The sequence below is a fragment of the Cyprinus carpio genome, chromosome A2 (assembly GCF_018340385.1).
Source record: "Cyprinus carpio isolate SPL01 chromosome A2, ASM1834038v1, whole genome shotgun sequence".
Lineage (NCBI taxonomy): Eukaryota > Metazoa > Chordata > Actinopteri > Cypriniformes > Cyprinidae > Cyprinus > Cyprinus carpio.
In genome coordinates this window covers 4,134,072-4,153,581 of record NC_056573.1, presented here as the reverse complement: position 1 = coordinate 4,153,581, position 19,510 = coordinate 4,134,072, and the positions used below count along the sequence as shown (strand labels likewise).

Genomic DNA, 19,510 nt, shown 5'->3' with positions numbered 1-19,510 from the left:
CCGCCACATTAGCGGAACCATTTATTTTTAGTTATTTTTGCACATCGGAGTGTAAACATGAGCGCACTAAAATAAATCACCGCTGCGCATGCGTTCAGTGTTTGGTTCAGCGTTGTTTACATCGCTGCGACGCGATGTCTGATGTTTTTATCGAGGGCGTTGTATTAAACTTTAACGGGAAACACTGAGCTGGAACAATAAATGTCTCGCAACTGACTACGATGCGAAGAGAAACTATTATTTTAATGCGTGAAATCCGTCCCACCCTCCTGTAGCTGTCACTTGGAAGTCAACATCATCCTAAAAGGTATGACATTAAATGATCTCCGCGGTGTTTGTTTTGCGTTGTCATGTAATGCATCTGCTGTTACTGCGCATACAGAACCACGTGAAAAATAAATGTAAAGGGTCTTCAAATAATGTTTTAAATCAGAAATTGGATTAATTGAGCACCGTTTGTGATTCCAGGAGATTCATGAAATACATGTTCTTCAATAAAAACGAAAGAAATGAAGCATGATTTCAATTTGGATTTAGATTGTGTGTGTGTGTGTGTGTGTGTGTGTGTGTGTGTGTGTGTGTGTGTGTGTGTATCCACTGGCTCCCTTAGAATTTGTCTGTGCTTTCTGTTTTGGTGTTCCTCTATTGAAAGACACTTGTACCGGTTTGTAGCAACATGAGGTTGAGAAAAAAAATGAGTATACTGTTGATGTAAATAAAAGCGGCTGATGACTGCTTACTAATTTTATATTTACACCACTCACTTGGCAGGTGGGCTCCGTAAGTCAGGGCAGTTGTGCCAAATCATCCCAAAAAGATGAGCCAGGAGGCATCCATCCATATCTGGCCCGGCTCTTATTACATCAACAGCGAGAAACGCTGGGCCAGCGGCATCCTCTGCTTAACCCGCACCACCCTACGCTTCAACTCGGAGCAGAATCAGGAGAACCTGATTAGCCTGAGGCTCTCCCGCATCATGGAGATCAAGATGGAGACCTCCGGCTTCATTTTCAGTGCTCTTACCGTGCTGGAGCAGGGGAACATCAAGCACTGGTTTGGGTCTCTCAAGCCGTGCCGTACTGCCGTTTATCACGTGCTGGAGCACTTCTGGAGGGAGCGGCTGCTGTCACCCACAGAGCCCCGTGGAGCCGAGGCTCCTCTCAGTAAGGGCCAGGAGCTGATCGGCCTGATATCTGGAGCCCAGCGGAGGCTGGAGGACACTGGGAAGGTCCTGAACCATCAGGGAGAGCAGTTTGACAACATGATCCAGGGCCTGGACAATATCGAATCAGACCTGAGCGTGGCAGATAAGTAGGTTTTTCTCCGATTCAGAAACTGTGATACATAACTTGTACTAGAGACATGAATGATACTTCAAATTTTAATTCGATCTTTAACAGCATATTGTGCTTTTGATAACTCCTTTTAATGTCAAGCATGTCCCACTCTATACCTTCTAATTCATCCATGTTTCTTTGTCGCACTGATGTGTTTTTTCTTCAAAAAGTCCTGTGCAGATATTTTTTTTTTACATATGGACATAAACCGGAACGGTTTGTCATTGGTTTATGACATAAAGTAGGAAAATAGGAAATAAACCGGTCCAATAATCTCAGAGCTTCTCAGTACTGTGGCCTTGTGTAATTTAGTCATTTCAAAGTTTAGTTTGTTGCATTATTCATTTGTAATCAATCAAGTGTCTGCTAAATTAATGCATGTAAATTATATTCATTGGGAAGTCAAGAACACCCACTGATTGATTTACTTAATAATGACTTTATTAAATGATGCCTTTTTTTTCTCTTTTGTGAAGCTTCTCTCTGAACTTGAGTGTCCTTCTTGGTGGCCTTTTGGCAAACTGCCATGGAAGAGCCACCAGGAGGCCAAGTCTGAGGCAGCGGCCAAAGCGGCGTGTGCTAAAGGTTCAGGCAAAGGCCAAAAAGTCATAACCAGCATTCCAGCTATCATCTCCCATGTTGGAAGCTCTGGAAACCTGAAACCAGGTAGCTTGATAGTGTTGGTCTCCTCTCTGGAGGTTCGAGATGCAAACGGACAGCTCCTCCACTGCTTCGAGAAGGAAGAGGTGGATGATGTCTATGTGCACAGCCCCTACGAGATCAGCGTTCGGCAGCGCTTCATCGGGAAACCTGACATCTGTTTCCGAATTCTCTCTGCCAGGATGACTGAAGCTTTATCTGTACTGGAGATGCAGTATAAGAAGAAAGTTGTGATCACACGTGACTATGCAGCATTTCAGGCAACTTCGGCAACCACATCAGGAAGCCCAGAAGGTGGAGGAAACATTTGGAGTGCAGGTACACTTGTTTTGACAGTCTTATTTCATTGTTAGAACTTCAGTGCCAGCTTTTATTTGAATCTAAACAAAAGTAAATCATATAACACGGGATATAACTTAAGACATTTGACCTAAAATAATAGTCCTATGTCAGGCACTGCAAAATGTACAGTACAGACCAAAAGTTTGGAAACATTACTATTTTTAATGTTTTTGAAAGAAGTTTCTTCTGCTCATCAAGCCTGCATTTATTTGATCAAAAATACAGAAAAAAATGGAATATTGTGAAATATTATTACAGTTTAAAATAATTGTCTTTAAAATGATCATTTATTTCTGTGATAAAGCTGAATTTTTTAGGATCATTATCACATGATCCTTTAGAAATCATTCTAATATGACATTATCAAAGTTTTGAAACAGTTCTGCTGCTTAAATTTTTTTCAGAGTGACCTTTTTTAGGAATACTTTGATGAATAAAAAGTAAAAAAAAAAAAAAAAAAGATTCTATGTTTTTAAAATATAAATATTTTGTAATAACAATATACACTACTGTCAGTAATTTCGGGGTCAGTAATTTTTTTTCAAATAAAATCATACTTTTATTCAGCAAGGATGTGTTAAATTGATAAAAAGTGATAGTAGTATATTATTAGAATATATATTATTAGAATTTTTTTTTTTATTTTGAATAAATGCAGTTCTTTTTAACCTTTTGATTCATCAAATATATTAGACAGCAGAAACTGTTTCCCCAACACTCATAATAAATCAGAATATTAGAATGATTTCTAAAATGATCATGTGATAGACTGGATGTTACATGTGACACTGAAGGCTGGAGTAATGATGCTGAAAATTCAGCTTTGCATCACAGGTATAAATTATTTATTTATTTATTTATTTATTTAAAGTATATTCAAATAGAAAACTATTATTTTAAGTTGTAATAATATTTCACAATATCACTGTTTTTTCTGTATTTTTGATCAAATAAATGCAGGCTTGATGAGAAGAAGAGACTTCTTTCAAAAACATTAAAAATAGTAATGTTTCCAAACTTTTGGTCTGTACTGTATACTTTTATTATTAGTCAAGCATGCATTGATTAAACCGGTCAAATATTACAGTTAATTACAATTTTAATTCTAATCAGTGTATTCTTCAAATTTTCGAATAGTGATCCTCCGATTGCAGGTGATCATGAATCTTTGTTTCTTTGCACATTGTATTCTTCTCCTTTCTTGCCATTTGTGGGTCATTTCCTGTCAACTCCACCAGAAGTCCAGACTCACTCCCAAAACTTTGCACTGTGTACTTAGCAGCATGAAAAATAAAATTTCTATTAAAATTATGAATGGGTTATGAATGGAAAGGGAGCAAAGAATCATTTCTCTGCAGCAGAATTTCAGTGTCTTCAATATGTTACAAATTAAGTCTAAAGTCTCAGTCGTATCAGTCGTTTAATCCCCAGTAAATCCTACATGGATGTTAATATAACCAACAATTAAGACTTTAACTACAGCCAGCACTAACTCAGATAGAAAATCATTGTGGTGGCTTGTACAAATGTCAAAAGGGATTTATCGTTTATACTAAATAACATTATATAAAACACCATCCCTTCAAATAAATTGACCTTGAAACCAGACCTTTGAGTAATACTGAAAATTTTACTATAAATTAGGGCTGTCAATCAATTAAATTTTAAATCTAATTAATTACACTTTGTGGTGATTAATTAATCAAATTAATTGCATATTAATCACACATCAGATCTGGCTAAGAAATTTCCCACAAACGATTATTTGTATGTAGTATATTTAGTAACAAAATCAAACATTGTACCTGTGTAAGTTTCTGATATTTGGTTGATTTGACACTGAATGACCCAAGTGTCTTAGGGTAAGAGATTTAGATTAAAAAATTATGAGAATATTTTAAATATAAATACATTGCATGCACAGCAACTACATCTACACATAATAAATTTAAAGGGATACTCCACCCCAAAAATAAAATTTTGTCATTAGTCACTTACCCCCATTCCAAACCAAAAAAATAAAAACTCAGTTCGTCTTCAGAACACAATTTAAGATATTTTGGATGGAAACCGGGAGCCTTGTGACTGTCCCATAGACTGCCAAATAAATAACAGTGTCAAGGTCCAGAAAAGAATGAAAGTCGTGGTCAGAATACTCCATCTCCCATCAAACATCCAAACTGGGTTATATGAAGCGATGGGAACACTTTTTGTAAGAGAAGAAAACAAAAATAACGACTTTATTCAACAATTCCTTTGTCAACGGTCTCCTCTGTGTCTCTCCATATATCACTGTATACTGCGTATGCTCTTCTGTGTCATCTGCGCCACAAGGATGTGCTGTTTTCTTTCAAATCAAAGCTAAATACACGTAGAAACAGCGCATCCTTGTGGCGCGGCTGATACACAAGAGCATACGGTGATAATGAGAGACACAGAGAAGACTGTTGACAAAGGAATTGTTGAATAAAGTCATTATTTTTGTTTTCTTCGCTTACAAAAAGTGTTCCCATCGCTTCATATAACCCAGATTGCACGTCTGATGTCAGATGGAGTATTCTGACGAAGACTTTCATATCTTTCCTGGACCTTGACACTGTTATTTATTTGGCAGTCTATGGGACAGTCACAAGCCTCCAGGTTTTCATCCAAAATATCTTAAATTGTGTTCTGAAGACGAACAGAGCTTTTTCACTTTTTTAAGTGATTAATGACAAAATTTTCATTTTGGGGTGGAGGATCCCTTTAATATGAAACTACAGACCCATAAACTAAATAAAGCTTAATCCATGACATTTTACGGTTGTGATATTTTTGACAGTGGATAGATGTTACACTGTAAGTCATAAAGTGTTTCTACCACGTGGTGGCAGTCACGCTCCAACATCTACTACAGGTCATTAAAAGACCAGAGAGTTCCCATTGTAGGCTGCTTGGTTAATGTTTACCAACATTTTCTTCTGATCTCAACAACAAATTCAAGGAAATATAAGACCACATTCTGTGTGGCTTCAGGTCATGGGCAGGATCCGGAGGGGACAGTGGAGCTGCCTGCTGGTGAACTGACGCAACTGCAGCTTCATGTGCTTCAGCCCACTGTAACTGAAGCAGAGGCACAGGAGCTAAAACAGGTTTGAGATAAGTTTGGTTTCCGTTTTACACAAACAAACATCGTTTTCAACAATAGAAGGATATGACCTCGTGGGGGAAGAAATGTTGAGATCACACGATTAGTTAAATACTGCTCTATCGATCTTGGTAACCGTTTATTATTAGGCACTTTCATTCATGGAATTGATGAATCAGGCTTTAAGCATTTCTTCAATGGCCTTGATAACTGTAACTTTGGGTTTAGCTGCATCTACACTTCTAGGTGTCAATATACAGGTGAGGTCATGTTCAAAGCTCTTCTATTTCAAAGCTTTTAACATTATTCATGCAGCTGTAATTTTGAAATGTAAATTCCTTAATGAAATGTAAGAATTTGATATGGAAGATAATGCAAACATTTTTATTAGATTAGGAAAAAAATGAGAAAAATTTGCCTTTTCTTAGTTTAAAAAAAAAAACTTTAAAAATCTTAAACTGGCTACATTTATTTGATCAAAAATACAATAAAAATTACTACATTGTAGCATTACATCATTGTAGCATTAGGCTACATTTATTTGATCAAAAATACAATAAAACATTATCCAAGATTATCATCATTGGATTACTACATTGTAGCATTACATCATTGTAGCATTATACTACATCAATTTAAAAAAAAATACAATAAAAACAAAAACATTTAGGCTACATTTATTTGATCAAAAATACAATAAAAACAGTACTATTGTGGAATATTATTTCAATTTATAATAACAGTTTTTTTATGTGAATACATTTTAAAATGTAATTTATTCTCGTGATTTGCTGCTCAAAAAACTTTTCAGCATCATCAATCCCAGTCTTCAGATGTGAAATTCTTTTTTTTGCTGATTCGCTTTGTTCAAGAAACCATTATATGATTATCAATATAGAAAAAACTAGATGTGCTTTTTTTTTTTTTTTTTATATAAATACTTTTGTTCAACAAGGAAAAAATAAATTGTTCAAAAGTGACAGTAAAGACATTTACGTTACAAAAGATGTTATTTCAAATACATGCTGTTTCATCTGAAATATTATTTATGCTGAAATTTATGATATTTATGCTGAAAGTAAAATCTATCATGATTTACACAAAAATATTAAGCAGAAAAAAATTTCCATATTGATAATAATAACTGTTATTAATGATGGAGCACTAATAATCATAACAGAGCAGCAAATCAGCATATTAGAATGATTTCTGAAGGATCATGTGACACTGAAGACTGAAGTAATGATGCTGAAAATACAGCTGCGCATCACAGCAATCAATACAGTTTGACAGATGTTCACATAGAAAACATTTATTATAAAATTTAACAATATATCAACAGGTTGGGACAAGTAACATTTATTTATGTCTGTAGTATCAACAGGTTGGGACAAGTAACATTTAACAGGCTTAGGGGTTTGTTAAAATTAGAATTTTGACAAAAAACTGAGCGAGCATACTTAAACTAGTGTGACGTGTCTGTGGCTTGTATTTTTTATGAGACAGGAGTGGGAAGTTAACTCTAGGCATTCCCCACCACACAAAGATATAAGGTCTCAGTGCCATCATCGTCAGACGGCCGCAGTGCCAGCTCTAAAACCCTCTCAGTGCCCCGCCGAGGTGCTGCATGCTACACAGCAACCAGACATAAACACTGTTACCGTTTTTCATTGAGTGCATTATAATGGGGATGTGCGGAATGCTGCTCTTCGTGTTGAACCATTTCAAAACACAATATTATTGCTATGACCAGAGATAATTGATGGTTGGTCAACCATCACAGATATCACTTTTCAGGATGGTTTTGGGGTTGAGAAACACTAAAAACAAACATGTTAAAATGCCATGAGGAGATGGAAAATAAGTTTTTAAGGAATGAGGCAGGGCCACTTGTCGTAATGCATGGACTCGGCACAGACTGTTTATAATAATGCAAAAAATGTCACTCTCCACAATAGGATTTAAGGAGAACATAAAAAAAATATTTAAAGTGTTCAGATTTACTGTGGCCATATCAAGAGACAATCAAAACATAACATTTTAATTTAAGTTAGCAACATAGCATTTTAACTTTTTATTGTAACTTTTTTTATTTTTATTTTTTATTATTATTCTACACACACAGACCTATTTATTCATAATGATATATTAATAGTGTCTTCCTGTTGTATGAAGATATGTATTATATTATTTTGCTTTCACCCCACATCCTCCATCACTGAAATTATTGGCCTTATGAAAAGAAACAAAAGCAAAGTTCTGTGATGCCTTTAAATGAATCTGAATAATCAAGAATACACTATACAAGAAAACATATTTAGATATTTTAAAATATTTGTCTTGTTCCACTGGTGTTAACGCTACGTTAACTAGCCAAATTGTAGATGGATTTTTACAATTGATGAAGTGGTATTAGATTTAAGGATATGTGGTATTGTGTCTAGGAGTACCAAAATAGATTAGGCTTATTGTCACTTTCATCACATTTACGCATTGTATTGAAATCCAGATTGGGTGATATGATCACAGATGGACAACACTAAGCACTAATTTGTGATTTCTTCATTCAAACCAATTAGAGGTGGCTAGATGCACATGGGACTGAATCACTTATTCGCCTTGATGTCTGCTGAACACCAGCATCTAGACTGCAGACTCATCTGTCAATCAACCACTGTGCCAAAATAATTAGTAAAAAATGGAAACTTTGCTTAAATTAAGCAGTCAACCCTCAATGCCTGTATTATATCTATATTTAGGACCCCAACCCCAAGTATTCATTATCCACATGATTATTTTGTCTGCTGTGTTTGTTTAGATGCTCCAGCAGCTGAAGACGCTAGCCCTGGAGGCTGAGACAGAGCTGGAGCGTCAAGACGAGGCTCTGGATGTGTTGAGCTGTTCTGCTGACCGCACCACCATGAACATTAACAGACACACTCGCCGCATGAGGAAACTACTGTGAACTTAAAATCGCTAGATTAATGGTAAGATATGCACAGGTATACACAAAAAAAATCTCAATAGAGCACTGTTTGTACATGAAAAAAAAATCATTTCATCTATATGAGTAAGGTTTGGCTATTTAGAAAGCTGTAGAGCTGAGAAAACAAATGTGGTTCAGGATGGATGTCTGATCATGATGGCATATGATAGCAATAACAGCTAAAACGCTTTTGGTTAAAAGCTATGCATTTTATAGGCTAAATATAAACATGCATTCTCATAAGTGGAGTGTTATATAATATTTGTAGTACTGGTAGTTTTGAATGCTCACATGTGTATTCGCAAATTTTTGAATATCACATGTATTTGTGAATAGCACTTATGGTTATGCAACTGTGCGTGTAGAGTCAAATAAACGTCTTGGACATAAAGCCCTTCAGATCTGTACATTAGACTTTATCATAAGCCTAATAGATACCTAATAAATGCTTTTATTTATTATGTCATTAATTAATTGGTGCTATTGGCAAGAACAACAGAAACCTGCCCTTAATTTGTTTCTTTTACTGTTTACTTGAATAATAACATGAAAAACATGAAGAAATATTTACCCTTAGGGTCCTTTTGATGTTACCTTCATTTAAAAAAAAACTGGTTCCCTTCATTTCAATGGCATCAGATTTTGTGACTGTTGTGATGTTATCTATCTATACACAAACATGCACACACCAAAAAATAAAGAAAGAAAGAAAGAAAGGAAAATAAAAAAGTGGGCTTGATAAGGGTTGTTTGTTCTGAAGGTGTGTTCTGAAGGTCCCTCAGTGTTCACTCATGTGTCTTATTACCCTGTTTGCTCTGTGTGTATTTAAGCCCCATTGTTCCCAGTGTTCATTGTCTGGTCTTATCCTTCCATGTGTTTTTTTTTTTTTGTTTTTTTTTTATGGTTACTAGGTTCTGTTTCTTGGTCCTTGTGTTTTGTTTATCTTTGTTATTATTATTTATTAAGATCTGCACTTGGATCCTCTTCTCTGTCATCTGTGAGTTCCTCAGTGTTACAAAAGACCAGAACAATTAAAAATAGCAGATCAACTAGTAGGCTTCTGGCAAGGTAATTGTGCCATAGAGGCCTACATTAAATAATTCAAAGCTCTGGCCTACTATGTGGACTTAATAAGTCGGTCAAGTTATGTCTGCCAAAAGGTAGATGTGACTTGACCTTAGAACAATACATTGACTTGGCCTTAAGATCTCAGCCTTCCCGTGATTCCAGAGCTCCCAAGTCTAGTGGTCCCAATGTTTCCAAGTGTGGTGGTCTCTGAGTTCCCCAGTCTGGTGATCCTGGAGGCCCCAAGTCCAGAGGTCCCAAGTCTGGTAGTCCCTCCACTGTCAGCTGTACTTCCTGTAATGACAACCGCCATCTTGTGCGTTTGGGGCGCACACACTGCTACAGCATCCCCTGAGCTGTCTTCTCGCTTAGTCAAAGACACAGAATCTGTCCCTGAACTCTAAGTGCTCCCTGTTGGGTTTAAGGCGACGGGGCTACCCTTGCACTCTCTATGCTCTCTGTCATGGCCATGGAGAATTTCCCTAAACTCTCTGTGCTCCCTGCCTGCTCCTCTACAGCCACAGAGGCCAATCCTGAACCCTCCCTATCAGCTCCATTATGGCCAGGCTGTCCTTGAACTCTCTGTGCTCTCTGCCATGGCCACGAAGGTCATTCCTGAACTCTCTGTGGTCCGGGTCGGCTCCGCTGTGGCTACTGAGGTCGTCCCTGAACTCTCTGTGCTCCCTGTCGGCTCCACTATGGGCATGAAGGCCAGTCCTGAACTCTCTGTGCTCCCTGTCAGAACTGTCGTCGTCATGAAGGCTGTCTTTAAACACTCTGTGCTCTCTGATGGTTCCGCTAGGGCCTCAGAAGCGACCTTGAAATCCCTGTGATCCTTGTCTCTGTTCCGCCATGGACCCTAGATCCCCATGGTACCCTGTTGCACCGACTCTGTGAAAGTCCTTGACTTGGCTGTAATGGTCCCTTGCTTTGCCATGGCTTCCCACTCTGCTGGCTTTGATTTGACTTCCTGCTCTCCTAGCCCCACCAGGGACTCCACATCCTCTGGCCCTGCCATGGTCTCCAAACGGCTCCGCAGTGGTGGTCATCTACGCTGGCACCACCCTGGTGCTCTCCATCTCCACTGGATCCGCCTTGGTCTCTGGCTCCATGCTGGTTCCCAGCTCTGCCTTGATCTCCAAGTTTTCTTCTTACAAGCCTTGGCTGCCATCCTTCCCCCTTGTCCTCCTCCACTCCACCACCCTCCTAGAATTTTTTTTTTTTTTTGATGTGGTGCATCTGGAATCTGCTTCTTGAAGGGTTAAAGAGTTGTTTTGGACTTAGGTTGAAGTTGTTTGGTTTCCTGTACTAGTCTTAAGTTCTTTTAAAGTTCTTTTGGTTTCCATCGATATTTCTACACTGTGTGTTATTGCCCTGTTTGTTCTGTGTGTATTTAAGCCCCAGTGTGTCCAGTGGTCATTGGCTGGACGTAACCTTCCATTTTTTGTTGAGGTTACTTAGTCCTGTTCCTTGGTTCTTGTGTTTCATTTATCTTCGTTATTATTATTTATTAAAATTCATCTGCACTTAGATCCTCTCTTTGTCTTGTCTAAGTCTCTAAACGCTACAATGACACTTACTTTCTGAAAGAGTAATTCTAACAGGTTTTTCTCTAACAAGCAGATGGCAGTATTCTGCCCCAAACACTTTCAATATCCAGAAACCCCTCTCATTAATTTAGATCATCATTGAAGTGTTTTTATATGCAATATTTAATGTGCAGACTAATAGTGTAGTTAAGTAATTTTGTAGTAAATAGGTAAAAAAACAAGTACCACAAATTCCCCAAAACACAGCAAAAACGTATATTTTAAAAGTAAAATAAAACAGAGATATATAATTTGTATTATTATTAAAATGTAATAATACAATATGTAATAATTGTAATAATTACCTAGTTAGTTTTCACTCATATCTGTTTAGATTGCCATGTCTGACATTGTCTAAATGCTGGATCAAGTTAAAATCATATCTAAGGTAACATACTATTGTTAAACAGTCTCTGAGCTCATAGTAGGTCTGTCTCAGAAGATTTATGTGTTATCACTTTTATTCCTATAGAGTTTTGATTGCTAGTTTTACTTCCATAATGTGACTGTTGAGCTCTATTGAATGTTTTTATTTTTCTCCTCAGGTCATCATAGATCTGCAACCAGTGTCATTTTGCGTGGCTTAGCACCTTCACCAGACTGGAAAGAAACAACTGTAACTGTAATCAATTTACTGTTGTTGTGTAAATTGTGACATTTCAAAATTTCACAAGATTCTGTACATTGTCAACCCTTTAACAGTAATCCTGATTTATTGTTATTGTTTCATGTGTGCACTTTTTTTTATGAGTGTAAACTCATAATGCTATATTTATTTACTTGTTTTGTGATCAAGGGAAGTGTAAAATAAACTCAGACACTATTTATTGTCACTGTTTGTTGTCACTCTTATGTGAGGGGATTGATTTGTTGATAAATGAGTTTAACTATACAATAAAAATGGTTTTAAAGCAGCTTTACATTAATAAACAGAAAAATATAAGTGTTAATGTTTACTCTACAGAAGACAATGTCAGTATTCAACCATTTAGTTCAATGTTTATTCAGTGTAGTTCAATAACTGTGTCAATGTTGCAAAGTTAATCAATTATGAAACAAAATCAATTTAGCGATAAAGCAGATATAAAAACTACAAAAGACACAATAGTCTCATCACAAATCACAATACAGTTTACTCAATATACAATATATTTAAACAACAAAAAACAACAAAAAATGTTAAAAAAGGCCAAAAAAGTTTTTTATTTGCATTTTTGAAAAGTTTAAAGTATAGATGACAACGTCAAAACAATCCCTTTTCACACGGAACCTTGAAAACGACTAAAAATGCAGGATTATTTATGCCAGGCCAGTAGGTTTTTTTTTTTTTTTTTTTTTTTCTTTCTTTGTAAAGAAACACTGCATGCCTGCGCGTATATATACAGACTGAAAAAGTAATGTGCATGTGCATGATGTCACCATTTTTACAAATTCACATTTCTGTAGTTTACAAAATCAGAGACAATAATGGTATTGTTTTAAAAAACTTGCGCTTTCAAACCCATTTCCAAAAGTTTGCTCGTTATGCCAAAATGCATAAAACATTTTCAGTTTTTAGTTGAAACCAGTGTCGTGTAAATGCCATTCATAAATCCTCTCCTGTGGCCTCATGGGATAGTAAAGTGTCCATCAAATGCGCACTTCATAATCCCAGTGGAAGTAGTAAGTAACTCAGATACTTTTTGCTTACAGTTTTTGGAATACTATGAATTCGGCATACTATTTTTCATAGGGAAGTATTAAATTTTGGACATAGCATCCACATGTTTAGCCTGCTAAATATTCCTTTTTGTACAGTTAGTGTATATCCAGTTTAAGCTAAGTGTAGTGTTTTGTTTGTGTGTTTCACTTTTGTTGAGTAAAATCTAGGCACATTGACGAGCATCAAACCCAAGGATACTCCGCTTGACTGCTCTCCTCTCCACTGCGTGATAAACAGCACTCTCTTTTGGGATTTTCTGTGTAAACTCTTTACACGTAACTTTCAGCTACTTGGATTGGGTAGCCTGAAGACATGGAGAGAATGAATACATACTGGTGTGGTTAGAAGCAGCCATGCAATGTGAGGAAGTGGCGGCGGTCTGGCCCAACCACAGTCACTGTACTTGAGATCCGGCTCTGCCTTGCAGCGGATGGTGCGGAGACGCTAGTGATTTTTACTGGCCTTGACTTACTGGTCTGTTTACATGGTGGACTCGGGGTGGGCAACTCTGGGGAGATGGGTGTCTCTATTGATGGTAAATCAATCAGTTTCAGCCTCAGTTATGGGAAAAGGTTGATGAGGGCATAGACTTTGATCCTGTAGAGTGGTTTTGCTTGTTTCCAGTGTACAGTTTGGGTAGGATGACTATGAAATTGAGTACTGCTGGTTATAAATTTGTGCTTGTTGAGTTGCTTTTTCTGCATAAGTAACTATGACCTCCAAATATGCTTGTTATTACCAAACAAGTCAAGAATAAACTTGGATATCATTGCCAGCTAGTTTTGTTTAAGTGATCCTTATCCTTGAAGACAACCACATGTATTTCCATGCATTAATATGACATATGGTGGAAGATATTTAGGACTATTAAGAATGTTACAGACAGGAATGACACCTCAAATCATGACAATGTGTGCTAAAGAACATTCAGAATAACCTTAGCATTGTGGTGGTGGGGTTTTCTTCAGAAAATGTAAAAATCTAGTAAGGCCCACTAAAAACCGATCTCCAAAGTCTGTGACATTTATTTTTGTCTGTGGCTCTAACTCGTGCAAATATACATACATAGCTTGCACATGAGAACAGCCCAATTAGAACATGTCTGAATGAGGAACCTGACTCATGTGTTGGCTGCCCCAGGCTTGCTGCAGGTCTTTCTCACTCTCACTCTGGTTTGCTATGAGAGGCTTGGGTTACAGGAAATCAGCTTTGTTGTTTTATGTTTTACCTCAGTGAAGAGAGCAAAAAAACTTGTGGAAGGTGCCATTTGTACAGTGAATTCTGGAAAAAAAAAAGATAAGGCTGGCTGTAAACACGTTGTTTCTAAAATGCCTGGTTTGATTAGCTGCATCTTGCTTCTGGCAGCTGGTTATTTATTATTTTTCTCTTCCATTTGATACTTCATCTTTAAGTAGCTAGCTAATACATTTATTTAGACGTGGTTCGTTTGACCAAATACTCTACTTATTTATTGACTGCAGAAGATCTTTCCAAATTGTCCGTGAATCAAGGTTTAGATCCTTTGGAACAAATGTCTTTTTCATCACTCCATTGAGGCCTTACAGCCTTTAGGGGCTAGTTACAGATCTTGGCTGGTTGAGGGGTTTGCCCTTGTGCCCATGAGTAAGAAACCTACCCCAAGAAATCTGCAGATGTCCCTGTCTGCGGTTTAAATGGGAAGTTATCTGCTAAATCCCAAATTGGTTCCAAATGCCCTTTAACGCTCTGGCTTTTTTCATGTGGCAGTCAAAATTGAGTGATTTTTATTTATTTATTTATCGGCAACTAAATGAATGCACTGTATTTTAGTTTGATAATGTTTTTATATTTTGTAATTTTATGGAATAATTTATATTAATGGATTAGTTATGATCAATTTATTACCTGTTAAGCACTTTTTGAGCATAGACCTGGAAATGAAGTTTCCAACTTAAACGGTTGTAAATCTTGAATGTTTTGGAGCACAGACTTTGTTGGTCTCTTATTAAAGAAGGCACTAGGCCGATTATTGCCAGTGACAAAAGTTAAAACAGTGAGACAAAAAAAGTTATAGAATGTTTGTTTATTATTATGAAAAATGCACAAAATACTATTTCTAAATTATATATTTTAATATATATTTTCAAAAAGGTTTTATTCTGAAATAAGCTTTCAGTAAGATTTTGTTTGCGTGCAGTACCAAAAGTTTCTACTAGATGAAATTTGCTTCCCATTCATCATCAGTACAAGTGTGACTATTTTTTTTTTTCAGGACTACAGTACCAATACCTTTAGGAAGTTTCGTACCATTTCGATAAAGTAAAAAAAAGTACAAACAAACAAAAGAAAAATTATAAATAAATAAAAATAAAAACAAAAAACGTCTGTTTCCTTGAATTATCCCTCATCATGAGATTTTCTATTATACCACGTTACGTAACAGAAGAATGGACCAAAACTGAAAGAGCATGGACTCACCTGCTGTGCTGCTGCTTTGCCTCAAGTGGATTACTTATGAACTACCCAGACTGCTCCCTGTGCGCTTTTTATTTTGTCAGCTTGAATGAGTGCACAATGTCTGGCCTGCCTGGTGTACATCCTTGAGGATCATTAGCAGAGTTCGTGGAGTTTGTATTGGTGAAATGCGATCCAGCCTACACCATTGGCCCCACTGAGGATGACATCGTCACAAGCCCCACTCCAAACACACATCAAGTCACCTTTATTTGCATAGCGCTTTATACAATACACAGTGTCAAACAGGAAAATAGTTTGTCAATAATGCAAGAAGACAATAACAAAGAGTCTTTTTTCCAGTTAAAGTCAGTTCATTGATGATTCATTGATGTCATCATCCAGTTCAGCACACCATCAGAGACCATCCATCCACCACCAGTGAGCATCTTGACGGAGATGTTGTACGAGCCCACTGCAGACTGTGGTGACCGGACTGTTGCGATGCACAAGCCTGAACCTGAGGAGAGGAAATGTGAGGACATCGCCCCAGAACCTCTGACAGTGTCTGACCAGATGCACGAGATGGCAACACAGCAGATCTTAGAAGTAGTATTAGTGCAGATCGACTAAAAGGGAAGCCCCGCCCACACTCCCACCCCTGTAAGTGAGTTGAGTCTGGGCTCCGGAGCTGGGAGACTTAGGGACATTTTTGATTTTGATTTAATAGATTGGTTTGGGGAGGTAATACCTTCGTCTCCTGAGTCTCCGCTGGTTTTCCATCCAGCTCATGTTGTCCTGTGTTCCCTCCCAGCCTCCCTCTCCCGCATCCTGTCCTAAAACCAGCCAGTTCCTCAGCCATGCCTCCGCTGGTTCCTGTCAGTCCCTCAGCTCATCCTCAGTCTGATCCATCCTGTTGTGCAGCACCACCTTGGGCCTCCCACACACATACACAAAAAAAACCCCTGTCAAAATCCAACAACCCCCACACTCCATCTCGGCCCTCCGACCCATTGGCTCTGTCTTGGTTCCTTGCACCCTTGTCTTCACTGTGGCCGGTCATCCCACTAGTTCCACCGGGCCCCCCTTGTCCCTCCGGCTCTGCCTTGGTCAGTCGTTGACCTTCCTCCTCCATTTCCATTCCTCCACCCCGACCACACCATCCATCAGCTTCGCCTTGGCTCTGTTCCTGGCTCCTCCTTCCCTCCGGCTCTACGTTTGTCCTGCTCATCACCAATGCTCCCCCGTGGTCTTCCAGTTCCCTGTCTCCACCTCGCTCACATGAGCCATCAGCTTCGCCTTGGCCCTCTGGACCTTGTGTGTCACCCTGCATCTCCAGCGGCTCCATCTCCATTGCTCATCTCTAGGGTGTCATCTGCCAAGTCAACACAGAAGGTGGCTCCTCCCTCTACTCCACCCTGGGACCTTGTCCTGGCTGGTCTCTGGACCAACATCTGGCTCCTACTGCTCCTGGCTCCTACTGCTCCTCCCACCCTCCACTCCCCTTGGATTTATTTATTTGGACATATTTTGGTTTTGCTCCTCTCCTGCTCCACACCCTCCTCCAGAGCCCCCGCCTTCCCTCCTCAGTTGGACTGTTTATTATGGTATGAGGACGTGCCTTTTTAGGAGGGGTGAACTGTAATGTGTGTTCTCTATTTCCTTGAGGTTTTGGTTCTGTCATGTTTTCCCATTGTTTATGATAAGTTTCTCTGTGATCTAGTTTTCCTGAGTTCTCTTATTCGTCATTATGTTCACCTGTGTCTTGTTAATTAACTCATTAGGTGCTTTGTTTGCTCTGTGAACTTAAGCCTTCAGTTCTCCCTTAGTCTCTGTCCATTCTTGTTTGTAGTACTGTGTTTTTCTCCTGCGTTGTACCCGTTTCCCGAACATTTTGTGATTAAAGTCTGTCTCCTAGAATTATTCCTCATTGTGAGAGTTTCTATTGTACCACATTAAGTAACAATTATACTTGGATGATCAATTTTAAAACATTTGAAAAGTAAGTCACGGAAAGATTGCTTGCAGTTTATGATGTTAATACCAACTCCAACCAGAAGACGCCACTATCCACCAGCATTAACTAAATAATGTTCTTATAGTATGTAACATTTTTTTCAAACATTAATTTTTCACAATAATCACTTTCTCTCTTTCTAGAATTAACATAATGTGTTGAAAATGTTCTAAAGACTACTAATCAAACATGCAAATTTACAGACAATTAAATTGAGAAGTTTACATTTGCTTGTTAGGGTAATATTGCTTGTGCACTGATAACAAAGTTTCTAATTTGAATTAGCATAACTGCAGAAGTTTTGAAGTTAATAATAACTTTAAAAACAAATTACATTGATTATACTTTGAATTCCTTCACTAAAAGGGAATTGAGTAAGACGGTGTAAAACGTGTGGATGTGGATTAGAAATCTGGTCTCTTGGTATAAAGGAGAAAAATGCTGCCCTCGTAACTATCAAAGTTGCCCATTCCTGATCTACTAGAAGGATTTGATAATATATATATATATATATATATATATATATATTATATATATATATATATATATATATATATATATATATATATAATTTATCAAATCCTTCTATTTTTAATTATTTCATGTCATTTCATTCATGTATTTATTTTTTTGTTAGTCATTTGTTTTACACAATTCTAAGTGGATCCTTTCTCATGAGAGAAACAAAATTCCATGTCAATGCAATATTTAAAATGCCTTTATTTGCAGAGCTGCATATTAAAAAGTACCAACACATACAGTATCAGCCCCAAAAGGCCTTCAGCATGGTTTTTGTAACTTGTAGGAACAGGAATGTGTAATTTGTTTTATTTCCATATAACTGAGCACAAGTCTGTCACTGGCCTACAGTCCACACCAGATCAGTTGTTGGTTTATGCATGCATGCATCAGGCACATCTTTGGCCATTGCATTGCATCTCACACCATGAACTGACCCAGGTGGTAGTAAAATTCCTTATAATGCACTTTCTGTATGGGTCAGTGGGAATGAGGGAACATTTTTTTAATCATGTTTTGCTTTTCATGTTTTTTGATTTCATATGTAATTCATAACATTCCAGCACAATCCATGGCATGTGGCATAAAGGCAACAAAGATTTAAGATGATTAGACTACAGCATTTTCATACTTCAGTGGGAAGTAACACTTTGCAAAGATCCGTCTCAGCATGATTGTCCTCAATGTGACTGTAATGTAAATGCCTTAACACTGAAGGTTCATGCAGAGATGAATCCGATATCATCAGCCTCCTGCAAATATTATTGTTATTATTCCTTTGGCCACGAATGGGTCTTTTTTTGTTTATTTAGAAATACTGAACACTTGTTCTGCATGTAGATCAGCTAAGCTGAAGTGGAACAAGACTAACAAACAGTAATGTCCACCTCTATGTTAAGATACAGTGTACAGTAGATCACAATTTATTTAGATAAAAACATTGTAGAACCAATGTATTCCTTACTGTGTCATGCATTATAATTAAATAATGATTTAAATTCTCTCTATTATCACACTATGCATAGAAAATATAATGTAACTTAGCAGTCCTCCACTGCTCTGAACCGCAACACTGTCCTTAAATCATTTTTTTCTTTCTCTAAATTAAGAGCAAATACTTCACAGGTCCAGCAGACTTCACCATGAGATGTCATTACCATTTATTTTTATACCAATGCATGGATCTATCATACAATACACGCTGTATGACTTCAAAATGAAAACAAATTTCCAACTTTCATGGCTCTTGTGAAATACTCACTCATTCTCTGCAAGACTTACGATCCATTTCTGCCAGAACACCTCCTATGACCATTCATTGAGTACTGACAAAGCACCTTCCCAGAAATATATTTTAAAAGTGGAAGCAATCAATCTAGGAAAGTCTCAGTTGCCTTAAAATGCTTTCCCCTCGATATCCATTCATCTTAGAGTAGCCAAGTTTTTTATTTGCTATGATATTACACACAGTTTTATGAATTATATGACTTTAGTTCATATGGAAGTTACTTATAATTAGGTGGAAATGCTTGTGTCATTCTTCAAAGTTTAAAAAAGTTTAGGTTTATTATAAAATAAATAAATAAATAATAATACTATTTTTTTATTTTATATAAAATAAATATTTAAAAAATTTGCTATCAAAGCCATAAGTAGGGGTGCGTTTCTCCAATAAAGTTTAAATAGATTTTTATCCTTTATGGGCAGTTTTACTTTGATAATAATAATAATAA

At 37.3% G+C, this 19,510-nt stretch overlaps 1 protein-coding gene across 1 annotated transcript; it reads left to right on the top strand.

Moving 5' to 3' along the window:
* Nucleotides 1–92: 92 nt before the first annotated feature.
* Nucleotides 93–11,939, top strand: LOC109101271 (synaptosomal-associated protein 47-like). The gene is given in 6 exon segments (XM_042769695.1): nucleotides 93–307; nucleotides 772–1,315; nucleotides 1,814–2,315; nucleotides 5,355–5,470; nucleotides 8,285–8,453; nucleotides 11,652–11,939. Coding segments are annotated over 4 exon segments (1,263 nt in total). The 5' UTR covers nucleotides 93–307; nucleotides 772–817; the 3' UTR covers nucleotides 8,432–8,453; nucleotides 11,652–11,939.
* The last annotated feature ends 7,571 nt before the right edge of the window (nucleotides 11,940–19,510 follow it).